The following is a 24,845-nucleotide window of genomic DNA, read 5'->3' as shown; positions in this document are numbered from 1 at the left end:
AAATACCAGTCAATAGTATGAACCACTGTTGATGTGCATTTACATGTATTTTGTTCTCTTTCCCCTCAGTGAGTCTCCACACTTGGGTGTTGCAAAGGCAAAAGACCTGCAGTCCACGTCCACACTGGAACAGTTCATGGCCAAACTCTGTCCCCACCACCAGAGACAGATAGTAGATGCCATAGGTTTTCTACAGACTGAGGTCAAAGCACTGGCATCTTCCAATACACAGCAAGACTCTACCTCGACCTCTGGGATCCAGGGAACTGCTTGTTCCACTGCAAAATCCAGCGCAGTCACGCCTGAGAAGTCATGCCCTGAGCTAAGGTTTCCCAATGAACCTACTCCCAAGTCAGAAGTCCAGGATATGTCCCATTTTATCCCAAGTAGCTGTGCAATGAAAAAAGTTCCAGAGAAAATATCTGTTACTGTTAGCCCTGCTTTGGATCTTCGCAGCCCTGGGTCAGGGACTAACCAGGCTTTGGTCAACCCCACTGCTAGTCCAGCAGATGCAGAGAACCGTCATGGTGATCATGCACCTCTTAAGATGAAAATCATGACCAGCAACGTTGCTGCTGGTAAGAAGCTGTCATGTGTGCTCAACGCCAACATTTCACTTCACCCTGAAACTGTGGAGGAAAGAGAGGGTAACTCAAATTCATCCAACAGAACAGAGGCTCACAGTGCTAGACTCTCCTCTGTGAAAAGACAAAATCAAGCTAGTCACACACATCAAGCTAGGCAGAGAGACACTCTCGGGCATGCCAAAGATACACCAGCAAAAGTGTTTTCAGTCCACATGACCATTCCTTCAGACTCTCCACGGACTGCCAGAAAGACTATCAAGGCATCCTCTGATCATCGGATCCGGGACTCTGCTTGTAGGGGAATGGTTGACCCTGATCTCGGCCACTGTGATATTGTTTTTATTGACAAACCAATCACTGAGTGTTTTAAGGAGCAGCAGCGTAGCATGCTCCCACGTCGCAATGCACGAAAAAGCACCAGAGGGCATATGTATTCAGATGAAATCTGGGAGTTAAAAACTGTCCGTACATTGGCTGGGAGGGGCAACTGTCCCAATCCAATGCCAGAGTTGATCACATTGGTCACCCCAAAACAAATGCTTTCAAAGCCTGAAGGAGTACCACTTGTGGATATGCCTTTTGTCGGAGCATGCAGGGAGACCATGAATCAACAAATGTCCACAGAAGAGTCAGATGAGAATGTGGTACCAGGAACAGGAGATGTGGTGGAGGAAGCAGCCAGTGAAGTAGATGTTATAGTTGAAACTAGTCAGACAGATCAGTGTCAGAGCAAGGGGCAGTCTGTTCTTCCGTCTCCCATAAGGTACCCAACAGAGAACAAAGAAACAGATATGAACACAGATGTAGAACAGGATACTGCAGATACAGGGACACCAGCAGGAAGTGAAGAAAGTGTTGCTCAGGCTCCATTTGAAGCAGAAAAAGATAAAGCGCCTGAGGACATATGTGAAAGTGCCGAGCAAATAGTCGCAGAAACAGCTGAGGAACCATTAGAGAATATTACTGTAGAAGGTGGTGAGCCCCAGCTTTCATCAGATAAACTGCTCAACAGTGAACCTGTTCTCCAACAGAATAGCTCCCCATCACCGGTGAATCAAGTTGATGAAAGTAGAGAGGAAAATATAAGGGAGGAAATACACGATGAGCAACCTCAGGAACTTCAAACACAGATGCACAATGGTAACTTTGAAGTGCCAGAAAACTCAAATACCACAGGTTCAGCAGGGGAGAAAGAGAGAGAGCCAGAAATAAAAACATCTGAAGCAGTTGACCCTATTATGCCTTTAGAGACAGAAGATGATGATGATGACTATGACTTGTCCTCTAAGACACTTGACGCACTCTTGAAGGAATTACCCCCTTGGCGTAGAAAAAGAGGTACTGTAATTTCGCTGCCAAAGCGGTTAAGACAAACCCAATCACAGGTAGTGGGTTATGTTAATGGTAGACCCGTATCAGCCTCGGACAGAAGTCTGCGGCGCAGGTCAAGTAACAGCACCACGTCACCTAATAACACCCCTGTAAAATCTAGTCAGAATGTATCCAATAAGACTTCTCTTGATTCAGCTGTTGATACGACTTTTGAAAAAAACTATTTGGAGAATCTTCTACCTGAAACACACATGCCTGTAAAATCTAATGAGACTACTCCTGTGATTCAGCAGATGAAAGAGCCATCTTCTGCCACAGTTGAGACTACTCCTGTGATTCAGCAGGTGAAAGAGCCATCTTCACCATCAAGGCCAACATCTAAATTTCCCGCAAGGACCAAACAAATCCAGAAACAAAAGAGAGTTCAGAGAGATCAGGGTGGTTTGCCTGTCGTCTCTGATGATCTTCAGAATACTGAGCCCAAACGGCAACTTAGATCAGCCGGCCAGAGGCCAGCTGGAACTCCAGCATCACCACCCAGATCAAATGCTGTCACTTATATTTCATCTCCAAAACCTACTGCTATCCATGTTCTTCCATCTACAGAGCACCTCCCCTCCCTCCCCCTTCCTTCTCCGTCCCCTGTTACCTCTTCTCCTCTAATCATGTCATCTCCCCATTCATCCTCTGCACAGCCCCAACAGAACACAGTCCCAGAGACAACCGTGGAGTTAAACATTGGAAATACTCAGCCAGTAAAGACCACCTCTGAAGAAACACAAAAAGGGGATAGTAGATTGCAGGCCAAACAGAAACTAAGGTCTGCAAAGGCTTTAGTAGATGACAGTAAGAATGAAAAACAGCAACTTAGCGGTGAGGAATCAAGTCCATTAGAAAATCAAAGTCCTGTAAAAACTGAAATGCAAACACAGGTTATCCCATTAAGAAGTAAGCGGGTTCTCCGAAAGGAGGCAGAAGCAAGTGATGTTGCTTTGCCACAGAAGCCAAATGTAGCGTCTTCAGTAGACAGGTCTGCAAGTGGAGATGACAGCAGTTCTTCCATATCAGACAAACCCACAAGAATGCCATTAAGGAGTGAAAGCAGTAAGCCTGAAATGTGCCACCAGTCTGTTACTCAGTCAACCCCAGTGGACAGCAAGAAACTAGCTTTGAGATCACAGAGATTCGCTGCACCTTCTACCAGCACTCATACTACAGCTGGAAGACAGAGTGATGTAGCTTCCCCTATCAGAATAAAGCCAGAAAGAATAACTAAAGCTCAGGTGAAGGCCCCTCCAGTGTCTGTTGCATCGGTGTTGCCCCACAGCTCAGCCATCCCCATCATTACACCAAGATCTGAGCCCCCAAAACAAACTAACAAATTTTTGGAGACCTTGACTGCAGAAGAAAACCAGCAACTAATTACAAATCTGAACATTAAGTATGATAAAATGCAAAAAGGTTGGTTGCAAATGGACAAAGATGGTCAGCCAGTGACAAAATACAAAAATAAAGCAGACAGGCAGGCAGCGATATGGAAAAGTAAACGCAGGGCGCGGAAAACAAAGTCTTTAGAGCACCAGAAATACTCACCAGTCCAAATGCTCTTCATGAAAGGTTTTAATCTCACCAGTATCTGTCGTTGGTTCCTTGAAACAACAGAAACAAAGTCCCTTGTCATTGTCAAGAAGGTGAATACACGTCTTCCATCAGAAACTCAGCTGTGCTTCCACAGCTCATCTAGTGCTTCAGGGACATCTCAGGGGGTATTTCCAAGCCTACAGGCAGAGCGCTTAAAGAAACATTTGAAAAAGTTTGCCATCGCCTCTCCTGTAAAGAGCAACCCCAAAAGTCAGAAACTGATTGCTAAAGCACTGGAGCAAGAGGCAACTGCAGTCAAAGGGAAAGAGAGGAGAGAACTTCCCAGTACTACTGAGACGTTGACTGAGTCACACTCCTCTGCCGCAGCCCGTGCACAGATAGGTGAATCCCAGAAATCCTCTGGTAAGTCAAAGAATCCAGCAAGTGCAAGGATCTTGAGGAAATACTCTAATATTCGAGAGAAGATGCAGGGTCAGCAAACCAATGTTAGACTGAAAGAGGAGAAAAGACTGGTTACTACAAAGTCTGCCGCTAAGTCAAACTTGAAGCAATCTCTAAAGGCACAGAAATCAGCACTAACGGTCAGTAAACGAATGAAAGAGTCCGCAGCAAAAATGGAAAGAAGGAAAACATTGTCTGGAAAATCTACAAAGCATCCTGTTCAACAGAGGGCAGTCAAGGCTCAGGGCAGTAGTAGACCTTCAAGAGATACACCTAAAAAAGAGTTGCCAAAGAGATGTTCTCAACGACTGGGGTCACCTAAAATATCTGAACACAATTCTGTCGACACACTTAAAAGCAAGGTCGAGAATAAAAAACAAATGGAAGAAGAGAAGGTAGAGGTGGATAAACCTGCTGTGAATAAAGTGAATGCTGCAAAGATCCAAATAACAGAGTCTTCACAAAGCACAGTGGCTGAAATCAAAGGTACCGAGAATGCTGTCGAGACCCCACTGCAGAGCGTGGATGTCAAGGTGCCCGCCTCACCTGACCAGGTATTAACAAGATCCCAGAGAAAAATGGAGGCGGCAGTCCCTTTGAGTGGGAGCCCCAGTCATGCTTCAAAGCGGCCCGCAAAGTCCATGAAAATACAAAATGCATCTCCTAAATCAGTCAGGAAAGCTGAGGAAGCCACTCTGACAAGAAGTGGGGCTTTAAAGTCCCCTGCAAAGAGAAGTCGGGCAGCCTCGTTGCCATGCAGTGCAACAAAATCGGCAACCAAGAGAGGGCAGACGCTTTTAGAGGCCCCGGCTAAGCGCACCAGGACATCACTTTTAAAGTAAAATGGACCTGCAGAAAGAGTTTGCGTTTCATGAGGATTTTGTGATTATATTTGATCTGGAATATATTCAGAAGGACCGAAAATATCTATTTTCTACTCTCTGAGAAAACTTCAGAGGAGACCTTTTTCAGGAGGCAAATATGTGAAGAAGGAACAGATTTTTGAAAGTCATTCATTTATGCTTTTGTAAAGCTTCAGTGTGAAAAATGCAAATGTGATGCTGAGCGTTTGCTGTGTTCAGTGACTACAGACATGTCCTACATGATGTCTAGCAGATGTAGTTGCTGTTTGGCTTTATGTTTCAGCACTCTACGAGACGGCTGGAGATAACAATAGCCTATCAAACCTCATTTTAAAAGTTGGGATAACACACATCAAACTTTGATACAATTATCAAGGTCACATTAAATTCACTCATTCTGTTTTGTTTTTTCTCCTTTTCCATTTTGTATATATGTATTGTTTTAGATGATGGCATGCATTTACTGTCCAGAGAGCCTGCTATGAGAAGGGAGCTCATTTTGAATAACATTTTTACTCGCAGCAAGTAGGCAGCTTGTATCTCCAGCCTGTCTTCCAATCGCAACATTGTGAATATGTGACTGTTGTGACCAGGTGCCTTATTTATGAAGTGTAAAGAAATACAATGTAAAATGTGAAAACTCCTGTCCTTTAGTTATAACAGCTTTCAATTCCTGGAGAGGCAGTCGACATTCATTTTGCTTCACTAAGTGTGTGCACATTGTTTCCGTTCCGCACAGTATGTGCCTCGTACTTCATCTGTAAATTCTTATGTTGACTGAGGCGTTTTGATTTTCTTATTTACTCTCACCTTACAGGTTTATTTTCAGAAGCCCATTTCCCCAGAGCATTAACATGAAATTGTTATTATAGTTGTATTAGATGATAAAGCAAATACAAGCCTGAATTGTTAAAACAGACAGTCGTGATCTGTATGTGTCATGACAAAAGTTTGTATTTTTTATGTTATGGGTCAGTTTTCCTTACCGTGTACCTCAGCAGTCACTTCTGACCTTTGCACCCATTGTTGTTTGCTCATAATAGTGACTTCAATTTGAGTATTTTACCTGCTTCTGCAGCATGTAAGTCTTGTTAATGTGGAGACAGTTTCTGCAACTCTTGCATTAGAGATGTTACCCATAACTATATTTATGCCCCTGATCTTTGAAAATACTAACCCCATTCAAGACTATGTATGCACATTTAGTGTCTGTCAAAAACCTGCACTGAAAAACCATCTGAGAAGACTTTGGGATATGCGCGTGTGTATCACTCGGTTAACAAATTCCAGACAGCAAAGGCTTGAAAAGTATATGTGTATTTGGTTGATTTAATATGAAACTGTATGGCATCATTAGCATTAATGGCACATTGCAGGGTGATAAATTCCTTCCCTGATTATTCACAAGTTGGATATGAAGTTTTTGGGGTAGTCCAGTCACACTTCTGAGTTGTGTATCCGTGTATGTTGCAGTTTTATTATGTTGTTTTTTATTGTCATTGACTGTCAGGCAGATGTTCTCATAATGTGAAGTTTCTTAACTTCCACAGTAGTAATTTACATTAGTGTATTGTCAATTGTCATTTTTAGCACAGTGTTAATTTTTTTTTTATTATGGTAATTTCTCTCTAGAGGGTAAATCATCTGTAAATGTAAAGCATGTCCGTCATGTTTTTATTGTTATTTAAGAACTCCATGTAGGCTAATGAATTTAGCAAATCTAAAACAGCCCACCAAATATCCGACTTGAACATGTTTATTCTTTACAGTTGCTATTTAAAGATTTTGATTTTGTATATTAGAAAGAAATAACTGCTTTATTTGTGGTAATCTCAAGAATGATACATCTTTATGTTAAAAACTTTGTATTTTTGCTGGAGTTGATATAAAGATGTTTGAATTTTATATTTGGTTTCTTCGCTCATTTATACAAGTGCTTTAATGTTATTTACCCAGACAAAGTTGAACTACCATTTTGTAGAAGGATCCAACACGGTCTTGTTATTACAAAGGAAGTGAACCAATTGGCAAAGTGAAAACTAAAGTACTCCGCATGCTTGAAAGGAACTACGTTGTACATTTCAATACAAAAGCCGTAGTTGCCTCCTGGCATGCCAGTGCCTCTGAGGGGAACATATCAATATACATGCACACCAGTACCTCAGATACCTCACAAGCGCTGACAAGACCTCTGCTCTCTCCACCTACAATTTCCATAGACTTAAAATGGTTACGCATGTGGCGTAGACAGTGTGTGTTTCATTTGGTATGCAAGCCCAAGCTGCCAAATTACTCATTTTGTTAAGAAAACGCTGTAAAAACCTGCATACCTAAGGTCAGGACGCTGCGTTTTACGCCATGAATTGCCATTAAAAACCTGTAAAAACGCACCTCTTTTTATGGCGCTCTAATGAGGTACAGTAAAACGATGGCTTCTGAAACCAGAATGAAGAATCAATCTTATCGCTCATAGAACCACCTGTAGCTACATAACGCTGCAGACATTTTCTTGGCTTGACTCTTGCTGTGTTGCTGTCACACCTCTCCTTGGGCTCATCTGAAGACCATGCTCAACCACCTGTAGTGTTGCAAGCCAGTGTTCTGGCCTATTGCAAAGTGCCTTCACTACACAAGCAGTGGACTGAAGCTGCATCAGTTGCAGACAGCCTTCTACTGTTACTCATCCTCGATCTGGTAAGTAAGTACATTCTTTGTATCTTTCCCACATGCAGTGTGTGGGGATGAGGTATTTCCACCAAATACAGTAAAATAAGAATAAAAGCAACACAAGGCTACATTAGATAGACAAGACAGAGACCAGTGAGCTAGGTGCATTGGGGCAGGCTGTTAGTGTGGTGGTGTTGGCTTGAATGATGCTCTATTCTACCCTTCTTCCACAGGGAAGAAGAGCGCATGGGAAAGACGGCAGAAGCCTCCCTTAATCATGAGTCTCCAACCTCTTTGAGAGTGAGGTCTACCTAAGGGAGGAAATTGTCGTTGGGTCTTAAATTGATGCTTTTAGTAGAAAAACAGCGTCAAGCATTTTCAGCATTAGTAATTTTCATATAGCTACTGCGTTGAACCTCAGGACATGTAATAAAGGCTAGTCTCTATTCTTTTTTTGATTAATAACATTTCAGTATTGAATCAATGCGTGGTAATGTGATTTGAACTTTAGTCACCTCTGTCTTGTCCACGTTAAGAATAACAGAGTATCTCCGCCAAACCTGCTTCTACACCTTCACCTGAGGTTCTTTCTGGTTAACTAGGTTAGGTGGAGTGCAAGTGCCGTTTCAGGCATTGTTCGACGATCCGATAAGCACCTCATTTGAATCATACCTTTTAATACCCTAGTGCACAAATATTTACTGCCATTCATGAGAGCTAGGCAGTTGAGGAACCTGTGCTCCTGGTTGACTGTGCCCTCGTGGCAAGCCTGCCAGCTTTGTGAAAAGCTTTAGTGCAGCCAATGAAGGCATTTCACATGGTAGGGACCTGCCATGACCTGCCATACGGCTCATGGGCAAGAGTCCTGAGCACCACAGGAATCTCCCACTGTGGGACAGATTGGTAAACAGTTGGCCTCCGTCACCTCAGTCCCTGCAGAAAACAGTGTGAACAAACAACGACTTCTCACCAAAATCAACACAAGAGGAAATTTCACATAAATGGTGAAATGCAAATTATAGTTGGTAGTTCTCCAAATGAATGAAGTTAATTTGAAAACTACTAATTATAATATACATATTATAATGAGTACTTTTCCAAATGGACTATGGTGTATATTATAATTAGTATTTTCCAAATGGATTCTGGTTTATATTATAAGTGCTTTTCCTAATGGACTTTGGTGTATGTTGTTATTATTAGTTTTCCAAATGGACTCTGGTGTATGTTTATAATTGGTAGTGTTCTAAATGGGGTCTGGTGTATATTATAATTAGCACCTTTCCAAATGGACTCTGGTGTATGTTGTTAGTAATTTTCCAAATGGACGCTGGTGTATTTTTTAATCGGTGGTTTTCCAAATGGACTCTGGTGTATATTATAATTAGTAATTTACCAAATGGTGTATATTATAATTGGTAGTTTTCTAAATGGACTCTGGTGTATATTATAATTAGTACCTTTCCAAATGGACTCTGGTATATATTTGGTGTATATTATACTTAGTAGTTTTCCAAATGGAATTTGGTGTCTATTATAATGAGTAGTTTACCAAAGGGAGTCTTGCGTATATTATAATTGGTAGTTTTCCATATGGACTCTGGTGTATATTATATTTAGTAGTTTTCAAATGGAGTCTGGTGTATATTATAATTAGTTGTTTTGCAAATGGAATCTTGTGTAAATTATAATTGGTAATTTTCTAAATGGGAATTTCGTGAGAACCATCTTTAAAACACTGCCATGTAACTAATCTCACTAGGGGCCTCTAGCCTCTTGGGTATGGGGTCAATGGAAGGTAAATGTGTGTGATGCTTTAGCATATGTCCAGAGGGGTCATGACTTTAAGTGTCTTTCTATAGATCCAGATTGAGTGTTCACTAGGGAACACTGAAAGACACCATGTTCCTTTGATGAGATAGTACTCTGACCCTGAGACTAAGATAAAAGCTGCATGAGCTGTTACACTGCAGCTCACTCGGATGATACTCTCTGATGTGTATGTGTCCCTATGAGTTCCTTCTGCAGAAGACTTGAATAAAATTCACGGAAAGACAAGTGTTTGCCTGAGCTGTTTATTTAAACACACTTTTCCCACCACAGGAATCTGGTGTATATTATAATTGGTAGTTGTCCAAATGTAATCGGGTCTATATTATAATTAGTAATTTACCAAATGGTGTATATTATAGTTATAATATACATCAGTCCCTTTGGAAAATTACTAGTTAGTAGTTTTCCATATGGAATTTGGTGTATATTATAATGAGTAGTTTACCAAAGAGAGTCTTGTGTATATTATAATTGGTAGTTTTCCAAATGGAGTCTGGTGTATTTTTTTAATCAGTGGTTTTCCAAATGGACTCTGGTGTATATTATATTTAGTAGTTTTCCAATTGAACTCTGGTCTTTATTATAATGAGTAGTTTTCCAAATGGACTGTGGTGTATATTATAATTAGTATTTCTCCCGATGGACTCAGTTTTGAAATGGAGTCTGATGTATAAATACAATGTAAAAATATAAAATAGCTTGCAACATGAAATGGCAAAGAACCAATGAAAGTGTTTTGAGAGGGTTTATTTGCAATTTCAAGTAAGAATAAACAAGCTGATGATAAAAAGACTCCAACATGTGCAGCACCAGTCAGTAACTTTAACAACTTCTTGTCACAGTTTCTATTTAGCCAAATATTCCCTTGGGAAATTTTCCCTTTCTCTCCCTGTGAACATGACAAAAGAGAATGAATACTAAATCATGCCAGCATGTGTGCTAATTCAGCAGGGATGATATTACATGAGAAAAGTTGATCTACAGGAGAAACATATGTGAAAGCAACACAGAATGAGAGCTGCACTGTATTATATTCTGTAATACCTATATGATTTTGAATTATCACCTGCCACCTGTTTCCCTTTACATAAAAAAAGAAGACATTTTCATCATAAATTAAAGTAGGAAAGGCAGAATGTCACCAGAATGCAGGAAATTAAGTGTTTAATGCTCAAAAATGGGGGGGGGGGGGGGGTGGCTTTGATGATTTCTATAAAATACTATTATCATCACATCTTCTTCTTGTGACACCAGTATGGTGCATCGTAAGGGCATCGTAAAGCCCTCCCTAGTCTGAGCCCTTACGTCCCCACTACTTTTCAACACAAAGTGACGCCCTTGCATGTCGGTATCTTTCTCTTGTTGCAGTAGATGAATGCACGTTATCTATACAACATGTAAGCTTAAAAAAGACCCCTCTTGCACTGTCTCTGTACATTTGTCTGCTTGCATATCCTTCTCACCTTTTTTTTTTTTTTTTTACCCCTGGCCAGTTTGCATGTCTGTTTATATCTCTATGTTGTGCGATGCCATATTGTCTTTGGAGTCACTGATGATCATTCAAGGTAGTGGTTTACTGGGACACATCATGGGAGTTCCGGTGGAGACATGTAAGATCACCTTCCTTGAAACACACAAGGAAACCAGTCGATCTCTCAGTAGCAAGAATGTGTGGGAGAAGATATTTACTATAATAGTGATTACCCACACTCCCGAACTTGTGTGCTAGACTTGGGCTCCTTTCGGCTGGTTGAAGTGCATCTGTTTGTTTGCCTCATGGCAGAATAGCCGTGCTCCATTCTCCCTGAATTAGCCCGAAAAGCCAACGCTTTGGGCTTGATGTGCTTTCACAGATTCCAGGCCAAGAAAATGGCTTCATTAATTTTCTTTGCTGTAGTGAATTCCTTCTCTCTTGATAAAAATCAGTCAGGACTCAGGAGTGGAATGTAGTGCTCAGTAGTGAATGTAGTAAATTCCCAGCTGACGGCCCATTCCCCAGTTTTGGCAGGGGGGGTTTGTCCCTGATAAACTCCAGACAATAACAAATATGTTACCTTGGAAACAACAGTTGACCAAAAAAATTATCTCACACAAAGCCCATTTAGTACCTTTTCTGGAGCTTCCGGTCATATCACAATTATGTACTTTGCCCACTTGGGATTGTATGTTTCTCTGTGTTGGGTTAAACATTTTAGGCTTTTAAGTTTTGTCAAATGACAAAGAAAGCATCAAATAAAAGGGGAAAAAAGACAACACATTCTTAAAAGCACACACATTTAAGTTTAATTAATGAAAAAGAGTGGAGGTTTGGTAAACATTTTGTCGGTGGCACTACATACATTCAGCATTATTGGGAGTTTTTCGGTTTAATCCCACCATCAATCCTGTAAGAAAAAAGCAAATAGATGGAACCCAACCAGGGATATTTCTTAAGTTTTTGCACCGGTTCAATACAACAGAGACATTGTGTCGTTTACAATGACATATTTATGTATATATTTCTGGTCATATGACCAGATAACTGAATCTCATCTCAATATAGCACAAGCACCACTAAGATGTCTACCAGGAAGTTGGATGCACCAGTCCAGTACAGATCAGTGCAGAGGAAGGAAAGGAGACATGAAAATAAAGCCACATTCGACTAAAGATGCACCTTTACGAGGCACACATCCTAAGAATTACAGTGACTGTTCATCAGTATCCTTTTATGAGATCTTCTTTTAATGTTATTGTACACCACTTGGACCACATCAACAGCATGTAAAACAAAGTCAACATGGGTAGCAACATGAATAGGAGTTCTGTGTGCATTGTACCAAGCTGAGATCTGGGTCTTCAGCCTTTCACACTTTAAAGAGACTTTTAACATTTAGATCAGCAAAATGGATAAACACAATCCCAATCTGCAGGGAGAACAATGCCTTAAGCCATCCTGATGGACTTATTGAATGGTATGTGATTTCTATATCTTACATTAGAAACTAAATAACAGCTAAAAGTTACCACTTCATGAATAAGCATAGGTCATATTTATCTATACACATTTATACATTCAGGTATGACTGTTCACTGTAATTGGCACCATTTCTTCTTTTTTTTGTGGATAGACAGTCAGAACTGACAGACATTGAAATGTCCAGACCTTTCTCATTTATTATCTGTCAGTAGTAGGCCTGTAATGCTTCACACACTTTCGCCAATTCAAACAGATTGAGAATGATATATCTTAACAAGACCATTGTCCACAGAAGCAACTTCATCCTATTTCTTCTGGCTTGACAGCAGCTTATGTTCAGTTGAGCTTGACTACTTTAACTCTGTTGAACTAAAAAAAAAAACAAAAAAAACACCTTTCTATGGCAAACATCTCTCAAATTAAAAATGACAGAAATACAACCCAGCACTTCAACAAAATGAACATGAAAACAATCAGAAGCCTTTTAAGTGTTGTATGGTAATTACAAGGTAAATTTGAGGGGGACATCTCTTAATAAATCCCCAGCTCTGACCTCTCCAGCCCCTGCAGCAAGTGAGGAATGTCTGAGCCAGAGAGGAGAAAAACACTGTCGTAACTCGCTATTAAGTGATGTTACAAATACCTTACAGATTTTTATGATATTTTTTAGTCATTATTTTACCTTTTTTCATCTTTTTGAAATTTTTGAAAATATTTGAAAGTCAGCAACATTTATGCCTTACACTTTCTACAGGAAAACGCCTTTAGATAAAATAAATAAAAACAAGCACAGACTCATGAATTAGATGTAATATTCACATGGAAGACAACATATACAATATTAAACATATTTCTAGACCAATACTGCCTCCTATACAACAAGGCCAACCACCTGCTGTACTTTTGGCCAATTAACATAATGAATTACCTTGTTGGTGCAAGTGAGATTAACAAATAAAAACACCTAGGGAACCAACTGAATGCCTTTCCACCAGTCCCAAAGCTTCCAGAAAAAGACTTACTCTTTAACATAGAAAAATACTATACCAAAATGAAATACAAATATATATATATTAGAATCTGTTAGGCATTTCTATATAAAGGGTTGTTGGGGGGTGTTGGGGGCTAAAGGAGTTAGGTTACATCATGAGACAAAATATAACAAAAATAAAAACAAATCAATATGAGAAATTAGACGGAACAAAACAAAAATCAGAGGATGATTCTGCAACCTTTTTGTTTTGTAATAACATTTATAATGATATTCAGAATCTCTACATATTTGTTGGCAAACTCTTCTCCACACATGCAACAGTTTGCACAAGTTTAATACTGCAGGCATTAAGACGAGCGGGACTAAACAGCCTCCTGCTCAAAGAGGGTGAGATTATGCAAATCTTCCTCACCCTGAGGAAATGTATGCTGGGGGGCTGATAACCACTGGGTACTGCCAGCGCCAGACTGGTTTGCTGTACGAACAGAATAGATAGTTGCACCACACAAGCCCTTGCACTTTTACAAGTGCTAAGACTGCGTGTAAATGTATGTACGCCATGCATGTGTGATCATGAACTTCAGAGAGGTGTATGACTGTCGTTTTCAGTGCTGCTAGTCAGTGCAGTCTCTATTTTTATGGAGTTTCTATGTTGCGGTACCTCACAGCAAGCAACTGTGACACCAGACCAACCGGCCTCGAAGCCACGACATCCACACTGGATTATGTGCCACTCTTAACCCTGCCTTTTCTTTGTTCACTTCTACATGTGCATGTGTGGATGGATGACTGTATCCCTGTCAGAGAAACTGCTACAACCAAACCAACACCATCTTCAACTCAACCCAAAACCATATCCAGCCCAGTCCAGGTAACCCAGCCAAGCTCAACTCAAGATAGCTTTGCCAAGTCAAACGGTCCAGCTCTCCTCTGATCCTTCTGGTTCTCTCTTTTTGTCTTTCTCTGTCTCTCTTCGGCCATTCTTAGCCAGGCTGGACCCCCACTGTCCTCACTACCTCCATGAAGTAAAGATGGTAGATGGTGGCTGGGGTGTCAGAGGCCTCGCAGATGGATGGGGAATTCACACTGGGTAATTTAGGTTGGAGGGATGCCTCACTCTGAATGCAACACCTTTGAAATCTCTGGACCCCTTGGAACAATGTTGCAGATACAATGGTTTTGTTGCCGTTGTTGTCACTTCTACATTGTTGCACGTGATGTTGGATTCTCTGTGTTACTGTAGGTCACACACCCTTGGAAGGGGAGGAAATGTCCTATTTTACAAACATTGTTGTCCATAATATATAGATAGAGGTTTTATATATATTCTTTATACTCTTTTTCTTTCTTTCTTTCTTTCCTGCCCTCCCTCGCTTTCCTCCAATCCCCTCTCTTTCTTCCTTCCTTTCTGTCTTCTGCTTGGCGGCAGCAAAATGTGAGTGAATGGTGCTACATGCAGCCCATGCAGCCGCACTTGATGGTCTTTTCCACTTCCTCGCTGAAGGAGGTTCCATCGCTGCATTCAAAGGTGTATTTCCGGCGTTTCACCCGCTGGCTGGCGCAGCAGGCCCCCGTGTCGCAAGCTCCGGTGCACTCCACCCAAGAGACCATGCGTGTTGTCTGGCAGATGGCGTAGCCTCGCTGTACCTGGTAGAAGTCTCGCACAGGCTCCCCCCGACACTCAGACTCTGGAGAAGAGGGACACAGACATTAGTGTAATTATTTTATCATATCATTTTGTTTGAATTCCCCTACCCCCCTTAGAAATACAGACTATTAAATGACTTTAGGCCGGTTGCCCTGACCTCCTTAGTTATGAAGTGTTTTGAAAAACTGGTTAAAAAAAAGTTGTCCTCACAAGAACTGAGAATCTCATTGACCCACTACAGTTTGCTTACAGGGCTAAGCGTGGGGTAGATGATGCCACTGTTACTCTGTTAAATTTGTGATTCAAACACCTTGAAGGTAGTACAACACATGCAAGATTTTATTTGTTGATTTTTCATCTGCTTTTAATACAATCCAACCACACATTTTAGTTGACAAGCTCTTAAAGAACTTTGACCTTGATTTTAACATGGGTTGGATTCTTGACTTTTTAACTCATAGAGTAAGGGTGAATGGTTGCTTGTTGGAGAAGATGTCATCATCCACGGGATCTCCTCAGGGGTGTGTGTCCTCTCACCACTCCTCTATATTCTTTATACTGATGATTGTCGCAGCCAGCATGATAACAGACACATTTTAAAATTTGTAGATGATTCTGCTATTGACAGTCTCCTCTTCTCCGAGGAAAGTGATCATGGTCCTGTTGTTGATGATTTTGTGCTCTGGTGTGATAGGGCATTCCTTCAATTAAATGTAAAAAAGACAAAGGATATGCTGATTGATTTTAGGCGTAAGTCATCAACTCCTCAGAACACTACCAATGGGCAGATGGTGGGATCCGTAGAAACATATAAGTTGAATTTTCCAACAATTCCAACGGTGAGATGTTTTGCAAAAAAGGCCAACAAAGACTGTTTTGCCTTCGCAAGCTGTCAAAGTTTCATGTCGATAAGACCCTCATGACCCTTTTTTATGAATCATACATTGAGTCTGTATTAACATTTTCTGTAATTTGCTGGTATGGTAATCTCACTGTCAAGGCCAAAACTGCTCTTTCCAATATGGTGAAAGTCAGCAGTAAAATTCTAGGTCTCCAGCAGTGTAGTCTCACTGACCTGTATAACAGACAGGTAGATAGGAAGGCCAAATCAATTATTTCTGATAGCACCCACCCCCTTCATTTGGAGTTTCAGATCCTACCTTCTGGTTCTCAGTTCAGATTACCCCCGGTAAAGAGCAATAGATACAGGCACTCATTCATTCCGCCATCTCCTTTCTAAACTCAGTCTGGAGAAGTAAATAAATTTCACAATTAAATAGTGATGGGGTTGTTATAACATGAATAGTACTGACGTTGATGATGTTGTTGATGTGATGGTGATTGTTGTGGAAATGTTCCCCTGTGTTGCAGTCTATTGTTGCTATGTTGTTTTTTATGATGAACATTGTTGGATGTTTCTTTTCAACATATGGCTGTCAAATGGGAGGCCTTTTTATTTATTTATTTTCAGAAATGGAGCACCTTATTCTATAGCACTTTAGCATTTAGGCCTATCTATCTTCTCAATTATCTGTTGTACAACCAGAGTCTGTAACATTTTAGTATTTTATGTATTTTGGTCTTGTATCTGTGTCTGTCCTGTGTCTGTGTCTTGCTGCAGAACCAATTGCCCTACGGGGACAAATAAATGTTAAGACTGACAGAACAAACCAACCTGCATCACAAAGTTCTCCAGTGTAGCCACTTTCACAGTGACAGTAGGCATCTCCCGTGTCTGAAATCTGGCAGCGGCCGTGTTTGCAGGACAGGCGACGGCAGGGGTTAAACAGTTCCCCCTGTTGGTTACACAGGGCACCGCGGTAACCCTCTACACACTCACAGCGGTAGGACTGAGTGTCCAGTGGGATGCACTTTCCATGGACACACCTAGTAAAAGACAATCAAACTTCCATCAAATTTCCTGCTCCATAAATAAATCAATGAAGTTGATGTTTGAAGACCAGTATCGTGGATTTGTAGCAGTAAAGAAAGTTCGCAACTGTCAGTGATAGTAATTTTAACTATTAACAATCTAATAATGTTTTATAATATATCAGCTGCAGAGATCATCTGTCTGCAGAACAAGCACTTTTACATTTTGTTGATAATACTTTTACTTTAGTAGGATTTTGAATGCAGTAATAGGGTATCTTTAAATTGTGTTGTTGTATTGGTACTTTGAGGATTTGAGTACATCTTCCACCACTGGCCATTGTTCAGGAAGACAATGGACAATAAGATGTTTGATGTGCAATATAAATTTCTATCCCATTTGCTAACTTACTTGCTGCCCTGGCAGGGGTTGGAAGCAGGCTGGTCACAGTGCGGCCCGCTCCAGCCTGGCTGGCAGTGGCACACCGGTCCCTGGGCCCCATCAGGCTGGCAGATGCCGTGTACACAGTAGATCTTCTTGCAGGGCTCGCAGCCCGGTACCACGCCGGGCTTCATCTGGGTCTTGGTGAAGTCCTGTAGCTCGTTGTTGATGTACAAGTTCTGGATACAGCCATGGAAACTGGAACCGTTCTGGATCTGCCAGAGACGGAAAGCGCCTGAGTGCACATCCACTGGCATGCCTGGAGGAGGAGAAACAAAAGAGATGATGTTTATAGGTGTGAAGACATGCATACTGGACCACAAACAGACAACTAACACAGGGCTGGTATGAGTGTAATGGAGGAAGACATTTCAAACATGCGTGTCCCAACAGTGCATGTACAATTTGTCAAATAAATACATGCAACTTTTTTTCAAATTTACTCATTTTGCATTTGCACTACAAGACACATCATCCTTGAAACATTGGAGAGCAAAAGAGATATGGCAAAATGTCTCCTGCAGTGTTATATGAATGAACAGCACAACACAACACAGCACTGAAACAAAATCTGAGCCACTCCAGAGCAAACTGTCACGTCAACCCTGAAAGTGGGGCTGCATAGGAAAGATGAATTTAGAATGTCACATTTTGTGAATGTCAAGAGTGGCTAAATCACACATTACAAATATATATAGTTGCATTTATGCAAGCAAATCCATGCAAATACAAAACAAATCAAAAGTGAAGACTGTGATTGGTAATTCTTATGGTAATCACTAGAGGGCATACTTTACACACTGTAAAAATGCAGTGTAACAAGCACATCTACTGGACTACAAAGTTGTGTATTATATGTTCACTATAGATTGTGAGCTGTCATTTTTGACAGCTGTTTTATTTGTCAAGGTGAAATGTGTTATTTGTTCATTACAAATGTGTGAATATGGTGTGTTGGGAGGTCTGTGCTTATTTCTTGTATTGTGATTAATGTGTGGCCCCTAGCAAACACAGTCATGACTGAAGGTTGGGATGGTGTGGCTTTAGGATAGGGTTTGGAGGTAGGACGTGGTTGAAGGGTTGCATGGTTGAGGGGAGGGGTTGGTTGCGGTGGTGACAAAGCGAGGAGGGAGGGGTGGTGATTGACAGTAGTGTAGTAGTTAAGAGTGCCTGCAGAGGAGGGAGGTGTGTTCTGGAGAGGGCCCCTACCCCCCACGTATAACGGAGCCTCCCCGTTGAGGGGCCGCACCGCCCCAAAGCTGTCCATTGTGGTAGGGAGACCCCCGTCAATGGACAAGTTCACCATCTGGTCAAAGGTCACAAGCTCCACTGTGTGGAATTGGCCATCGTTGATAGTCTCAGTACTGGTAAAGGACAACAGAGATTGGATATAAGATATAAAAATACAAATGGTACCTTTTCATCAGGAGTCAGCCAATAGCGACAGTAAACTTCAGCCTTTTGAAGGGTACATGGCACCTTACCTGTAGATGGCATGTCCTGGCTGGCTGCCGGGGTCATAGCTGACCTTGACGTGACCTTGGTAGAGCTCCACTGCAATATGATCATTGTCTCCATTGTACAGGAGGATACCATTATCCTCGGCTGTTGACACCTACAGAGAGAACATGTTTGCATCGGGTGTTTTGGTTGAATTATTCGGGTTTCAGGAAGCAGCAGCATCAGCACACACACATCCTATAAATGTTCGCACATTAACACACTCTTTGAATACCTGTAGGGTGATGTTAGCTTGAGGCCAGTTCTTGAGGTCGGAGAGTAGTAGGTAGGAGTCTCTGTCAACAAAGTTGACGCTGACCAGCTTCTCGCAGCGTGGCCCGCCAAACTCTGGCGGACACTGGCAGAGGGCACGCCCACCTCGCTCCACACATGGGGCGTTGTTCTGGCAGTCAGCCAGCTCACACAGGGAGAGCGGAGATGGGGGAATCTCACACAACTGACCGCTATAGAGAGAAAGAGAGCGAGGGATTATTTTGGAAGGATGATGACAGAGGAAACCAAGAATCCAAAATAAAGCTTGTTAGCATTTAAATGTGTGCTCTTCACACCTGTATCCTTCAGGACAGATGCAGGAGTATCCATTTAGCTCATCCCTACACTGAGCTCCATTCTGACAGCGATGCTCCTCACAGTCATTGTAGTCTAAACTGCAGTCATCACCAACATAACCAGGAGAGCACACACACCTGCAATCCACAAGCAATACTGGAATCAAGCTGAATGAAGACAAGTTATTCTTCAGAGTATAGCATCTTTTTTCGCCATATCTGATTCTGCTGGCAGCAAACACTTACTTGGGTCCAGCAGAGGTGATGAGGCAGGTAGACTGATGTTGGCAGGGACTTCGTCCTGGGGCGCACACATCTTCCATTTCTTCGCACATCTCCCCTACACAGAAACAAGTATAAAATAAAGTATCAACAGCAGAGCAAGAAGCATCCTGTGAAAACAGGAAAAGGAAAGAAAGTAATTTAATTCAGAAGCAATTAATCATCACACAATCATCATTAATTAATCTTGCCAAGCACTATTTGCATTACATTATTAAACCTCAAACAAAAAAACTTGAGGTAACTGTTCTCTGTTTTTGTAAGTAAGATATTTAATTCAAGTAACAGGTCTGAAACTGACAAACTAGATGGCTTTGCTTACTCAGACAAAACCATTTTTTCACCAAAAATAAGCAGAATAATTCATGTCAACTACTAAATTGTGTTTAGCTTAAAGAATCTCTATTTTGGATTTCTTAAAGTGTTTTTTTTGGTTAAGGTCAAATTTTGTTTTATATTTGCTTGATTTTTTTTTCAAGAAATCTTTATGTAATGGAAGATTTTTTGTCACATACCAGCAAATTCCTCAAGATGACATGAAATTTAGCTTGTTTATACAAGGGAATTTTTTTGTACAAAGGGTAGTTGCTTCTTGAGTTAAACACTATGCGCTAACCTGTGTAGTAGGGGGGACAAAAACAAGTGTAGTTGTTGACTCCATCGATGCAGGTCGCTCCGTTCTCACAGTCGTTGTCTTCGCAGTCATCAGTGTTGCTTTGGCAAGTGCGGCCCTCAAAGCCCAGTGAACACGTGCAACTGCAAAAACATACATGCTCATTACGTCATTGAGTTATCTTACTTGCATAAGTTACTTATGTAATAAATATGATTTTATTCCTCTGTTGTGCTGACAAAGCTCATCTTCCTCACCTGAATTCTCCCTCCTCATCCTCATTCACTTGGCAGGTTCCTCCATTGGCACATGGGTTACTCACACAGGCATTCAGAGCTGTCTCACAGTTCTTGCCCTGAGACAGAGAACAGAGATGATGTTAATTTTTTGTTATAAATTATGCACACTTGCAACACACTGAGGTAAACTTAAGTGAATATTCTCAAATAGGTGGCAGCACTGTGTGGCTCTGACCTTGAATCCTGGTGGACAGCTGCACCTGTAGATCTCCATCAGGTCGCTGTGACAGATGCCTTGGTTCAGACACGGACTGGACAGGCAGGGGTTACACTTGGCCAGCACTGCAGTGTCCACATCTCCTGTGGAAAAGGCAGAACAATTAGAATTAACAGTATCTACATGCTAGTGCTACTTACATTATATTTCTGCAGTGGTGGAAGAAGTACTTGGATGTTCAGACAAAGTAGCAATACCACAGTGTACGATACTCTGTTACAAGTAAAAGTCATGCATTTAAAATTGTGCTTAAAAGTAGCATTATTAGTATCAAATTATAAGCACCAAAAGTAAATGTACTCATTATGCAGAATGGCCCATTTCAGAGGAATGTATATTATATTATATTATTATAACTGATGCATTAATGTGTTCATCACTTTGATGTTGCAGCTAGTAAAAGTGGGGTTAATTTACTTTACAGACTGCTGTGTAGCTTGTGAATTTCATCAAGGAATCCATAAAGTCTTATCTTAATTTATAATAATACATAATAACATATTTATTGATTATATTTTGTATTATTAGTTTCATTTTGCAAAGTAACTATTACCTAAAGATTTTAAATAATTCAAATTTAAAATTTCCTTGTGAATTGGAGCGGAGGAGACGTATCAAATAAAAAAAGAAAAAGGAAAACAAATCAAGTAATGGACATACTTTAACATTTTACTTAAGTGATGTACTTGAGTAAATGTATTTAAACGTACACCGCCTTATTTCCGTGTCCACATTAACTCACCTGTACATTCAAACTTCTTTGCAGGTGTGGTGAGCAGCAGTTTGCCCTCCATGCCCTGCGGACCTGCACAGCGGGCAATGCCAGGCTCTTTGTAGCCAGTCTTCACCCAGTCAGAGAGCCAGCGCAGGTGACAGTCACAGTACAAGGGGTTGGCGCCGATTGCCCTGATAGAGCAGAACAAATAAACATATTAATGATTTGATGATGTAAGATGGCTATTGTACTTTTCCACCTCATTTAGCTCCATAACAAATAATGTCTAAATCATTGTAGTACACTCAATTACCAGAAGGTGTCTGTACACACTTACGTAAAGCAAAAAACCTCAAACTTGGTGTACTAAACAACTAAAACACTGCTGCTCTGAGAATAAAACAGATTTAAAGTTTAATGCTCAATGCCACTTTGTGCCATACATCATCTGGAGGAGGGCTTCTTAATTATAGGCAAAGGTGTGAACAGAAGGCACACTTAACCACTTCTGTCATGGTGGTCGTGAATCAATGCCGCTCTATCCTCCTGCTGGATGCACAAACACTCCTGAATCGATGCTGTTCCATTACGGTGGAACACAGGCTCATCTTTCAGGCCGGGCCAATAGCTGACGCCTGACATCTGCTTACATGAAAGCCACTTGACTGTGACTGTGGATCAATGGCTCCCCCTCCATCCCTTCACCCTGTTTTCATGCAGCCTTGACTCCTGTACTGCCCTCCAAAAACGTCTTTGTTTAGTTCTCTCTATCCTCCCTTCTTCCTCTCCAACTGTGACACTGATAGGTCTATTGATCAGCGACCGTCAAGGGATTATGTACATATCTGGGCTGGATGGGCACCACTGCAAAGATACTTTTGTGTCACACCACACACCCAACGGACACACACAAAATCACAGACATAAATAAACAAACCAAAACAAACACTGAGGTCCACAGACCATGGAGAATCTGTGTGTGTGTGTGTGTGTGTGTGTGTGTGTGTGTGTGTGTGTGTGTTAGGGGAATGTTTGTGTTTCAGAGATGTGACAGGGGGATGAGACAGTAGAGGGGTCTGTGTGTTGCTTTAACCACAGGACTGCAGCTGATTAAGGGAGGGCTTGGCTCATGTGGAGCCCACCAAAGAGGACTACAGACAGGCCACTGTGAGCCACACTCTCCGGCTGTCTGACCAGACCCCCTCTGTGCCCAAAAGTGTGTATGTGTGTGTGTATGTAGACTTTACAAACTCAGTGGTATGTGCAGACGGTATTACACAGGCTGCCATTGGCAAACAGTTGTGTGTGTGTGTGTGTGTGTGTGTCACTACTTACAAGTGGGAAAGTGTGGACACATCGTTGAAGATGCCATCAGGAAGCTCTGAGATTTCATTGCCATGAAGAGACCTTGTGGGGAGAAAAAAAAGAAGGCTTATAACAATGAACATATTTCATCATGGGGAAAAAACAAGTTATTTTCTTTCCTGAAAAACATTGGTGTAATTGTTTAACAGATTAACTGGTATATTGATGTGCTTGCATATTTGGGCATGCACATTATGTTATTGTTTGTGTGTGTACAGTCTATTTTGCATATATACTGTTATTTTCCTTGCTGTAGCTGGTATCTAGGGGGACAAGCCAATGTGGCTTAATGGGTAGATGACTGATGGCTGCTGTAATCCGCAGGGTCATTACCACCTCTAAACCTCAGCTGACCGCATGCTAATGTTAGCACAGCTCAGTCCACAGAACCAGTACATGACACATCTGCTCTCTGTGTCTGGGACGAAGAGAACTGATGTATAAACAGACTACTTCCTTCTTTGTTTGATCTGTGAATTACCGCTAAGCTGCAGAAGAGTCAGGTGAAAGGATACAGAGTGTGAAGCTGGTCATTGTGAGGATGGGGGAAATATACAATGTAACCATCTGAGACAACAAGTTAATTGGCCTGTGCTCATGGGAGAATGCTTATTAGTGCGGAGTGAGTTGTGGTAGTCAGAGAACAGTTAGGAAACTAAGGGCAGGAAGCCAGCAGCAGTGTGCCAGCCAGGCAAAGAAAGGAGCCAGGGAGTCTCCAGGAAGAAACCGGATCCGCTGTCGTACAAACATTCTCTCTGTCTGTCTCTCTGTCTTTTTCTATTCTACAGCTGTATATCATTACATCACTCCACCCCTACCTATGTCAACGTATCTCTAGCCAGTCACAATTCTCAGAGTGGAACTTTGCATTTGATGTTTTAGGACAGACTTCTGTTCTATACAATGTGCACAGGCTGTCCAACTGATCTTATTTGAAATTTTCACACAGACTTGTTCACCTGCAACCAGTTAAAAATGTTTTGTGATTCTCTGAGTCCTCTGAGCTGCAGGCTTTTGCTCTGGCATTAACTCACAGTGCTGTATCCAACTGCAGCTTGAGAATATGTGGGTTTTGATTTAATTCGCTGAAGGCTTTACTTCATTTTCCTTTAACGTACTCTTTCATATCACTCTCTTTTCTCACAGCTTTCCACCAAAACCCTGGCGGGACACGCCCTAGTGCGGGCTCAGCTCACTCACCTCACACCTAATACCCAGCAGGCCAATTAGCGGCTTATTAATCTGCAGCTCAAACCACAACCATCATACACACAGACACGCACACACACACATTTGTACACCAAACCACACCACCACCGCACCACATCCACACCAGGCTCAGACCCCGGGTCTGTTTGAAGCCCTGAGCGTTAATGATTCTTCTCCTCTTTACTGCGCTGTAAAGCCAAAGGTGCAGCTTTCTAAAGGCTTTGGCACCTCAGTGTGTGAGAGTATGCACGAGTGTGTCCTGCTCGTAGCCCGCTTCGGCATCTCACTGTGGTTTCTATGAAGCTTCCAGCGTTGAACTTTGAACCTTGTGTGGGGTCTTAAAGTTGAAACTATTAAATGGAGCTCATTGTCGCTTCAGTATCGTTGCGCCCCCACTGCATTGCTTAGTAAAAACCAATTGACATTTAATAGGAGGTATTCTGACTGATCACACCAGCAGTAAAGACATCAAAGTTTTCTGCTTCATTTGGACTCCTGTTTGACTCAGACAAAAAGGTAGTCTAGACAGTCTGTTTGCACACGTTTGTGTGTGTGTGTGTGTGTGTCTGAGCTTGTATACACTTCTGAGCCTGAACAGTTCGTGGGGGCGAGTGTGTGCGTGTGTGTGTGTGTGTGTGTGTGTGTGTATGGCATCTAGCACACTTGCACAAGGAATATTTTTAAAAGTGAAGGTGGCGTGAGTGACTTAGAGCAGAAATAACGGATGCAGCTTCATTAGAGATCAAAGCGGCTCGCCCGGGCTAGCAAAAGCAGCATCAGCTAATGATGACCAAGCTTCACTCTCATTCCACGCTAAAAGGGGCTCTTACGCTTTG

At 41.6% G+C, this 24,845-nt stretch overlaps 2 protein-coding genes across 5 annotated transcripts in view; one reads left to right on the top strand and one right to left on the bottom strand.

The window, feature by feature from the left end:
- LOC119916804 (ligand-dependent corepressor-like) overlaps nt 1-6,730 on the top strand; it is a 37,869-nt gene extending 31,139 nt beyond the window's left edge. Inside the window, exon 7 of the mRNA XM_038736761.1 lies at nt 70-6,730. Coding sequence (XP_038592689.1) covers nt 70-4,804 — 4,735 coding nt within the window. The 3' untranslated portion in view covers nt 4,805-6,730. The remainder of the gene's footprint in view (nt 1-69) is intronic.
- Nucleotides 6,731-11,585: 4,855 nt separating this feature from the next.
- The window catches only part of LOC119917203 (slit homolog 1 protein-like), an 89,807-nt gene continuing 76,547 nt past the window's right edge, over nt 11,586-24,845 (bottom strand). For 2 of the 4 annotated variants that reach the window (XM_038737369.1, XM_038737370.1), the window contains 13 exons: nt 22,771-22,842; nt 21,463-21,626; nt 20,679-20,803; nt 20,462-20,559; nt 20,208-20,347; nt 19,556-19,649; nt 19,310-19,447; nt 18,976-19,204; nt 18,725-18,855; nt 18,411-18,604; nt 17,211-17,499; nt 16,602-16,813; nt 11,586-14,966 (listed from right to left, as the gene is read on the bottom strand). In XM_038737369.1, the coding sequence (XP_038593297.1) occupies nt 14,728-14,966; nt 16,602-16,813; nt 17,211-17,499; nt 18,411-18,604; nt 18,725-18,855; nt 18,976-19,204; nt 19,310-19,447; nt 19,556-19,649; nt 20,208-20,347; nt 20,462-20,559; nt 20,679-20,803; nt 21,463-21,626; nt 22,771-22,842 (2,125 nt within the window). In that variant the 3' untranslated portion in view covers nt 11,586-14,727. The remainder of the gene's footprint in view (nt 14,967-16,601; nt 16,814-17,210; nt 17,500-18,410; nt 18,605-18,724; nt 18,856-18,975; nt 19,205-19,309; nt 19,448-19,555; nt 19,650-20,207; nt 20,348-20,461; nt 20,560-20,678; nt 20,804-21,462; nt 21,627-22,770; nt 22,843-24,845) is intronic. The other 2 variants (XM_038737371.1, XM_038737372.1) reach the window with 1 other exon arrangement.

Source organism: Micropterus salmoides, unplaced genomic scaffold, assembly GCF_014851395.1.
Source record: "Micropterus salmoides isolate LMB-PRFRI ecotype aquatic unplaced genomic scaffold, ASM1485139v1 Ms_hic_scaffold_22, whole genome shotgun sequence".
NCBI classification, from domain to species: domain Eukaryota; kingdom Metazoa; phylum Chordata; class Actinopteri; order Centrarchiformes; family Centrarchidae; genus Micropterus; species Micropterus salmoides.
The sequence above is the reverse complement of the archived record's forward strand: the minus strand, read 5'-3'. Positions and strand labels throughout refer to the sequence as shown.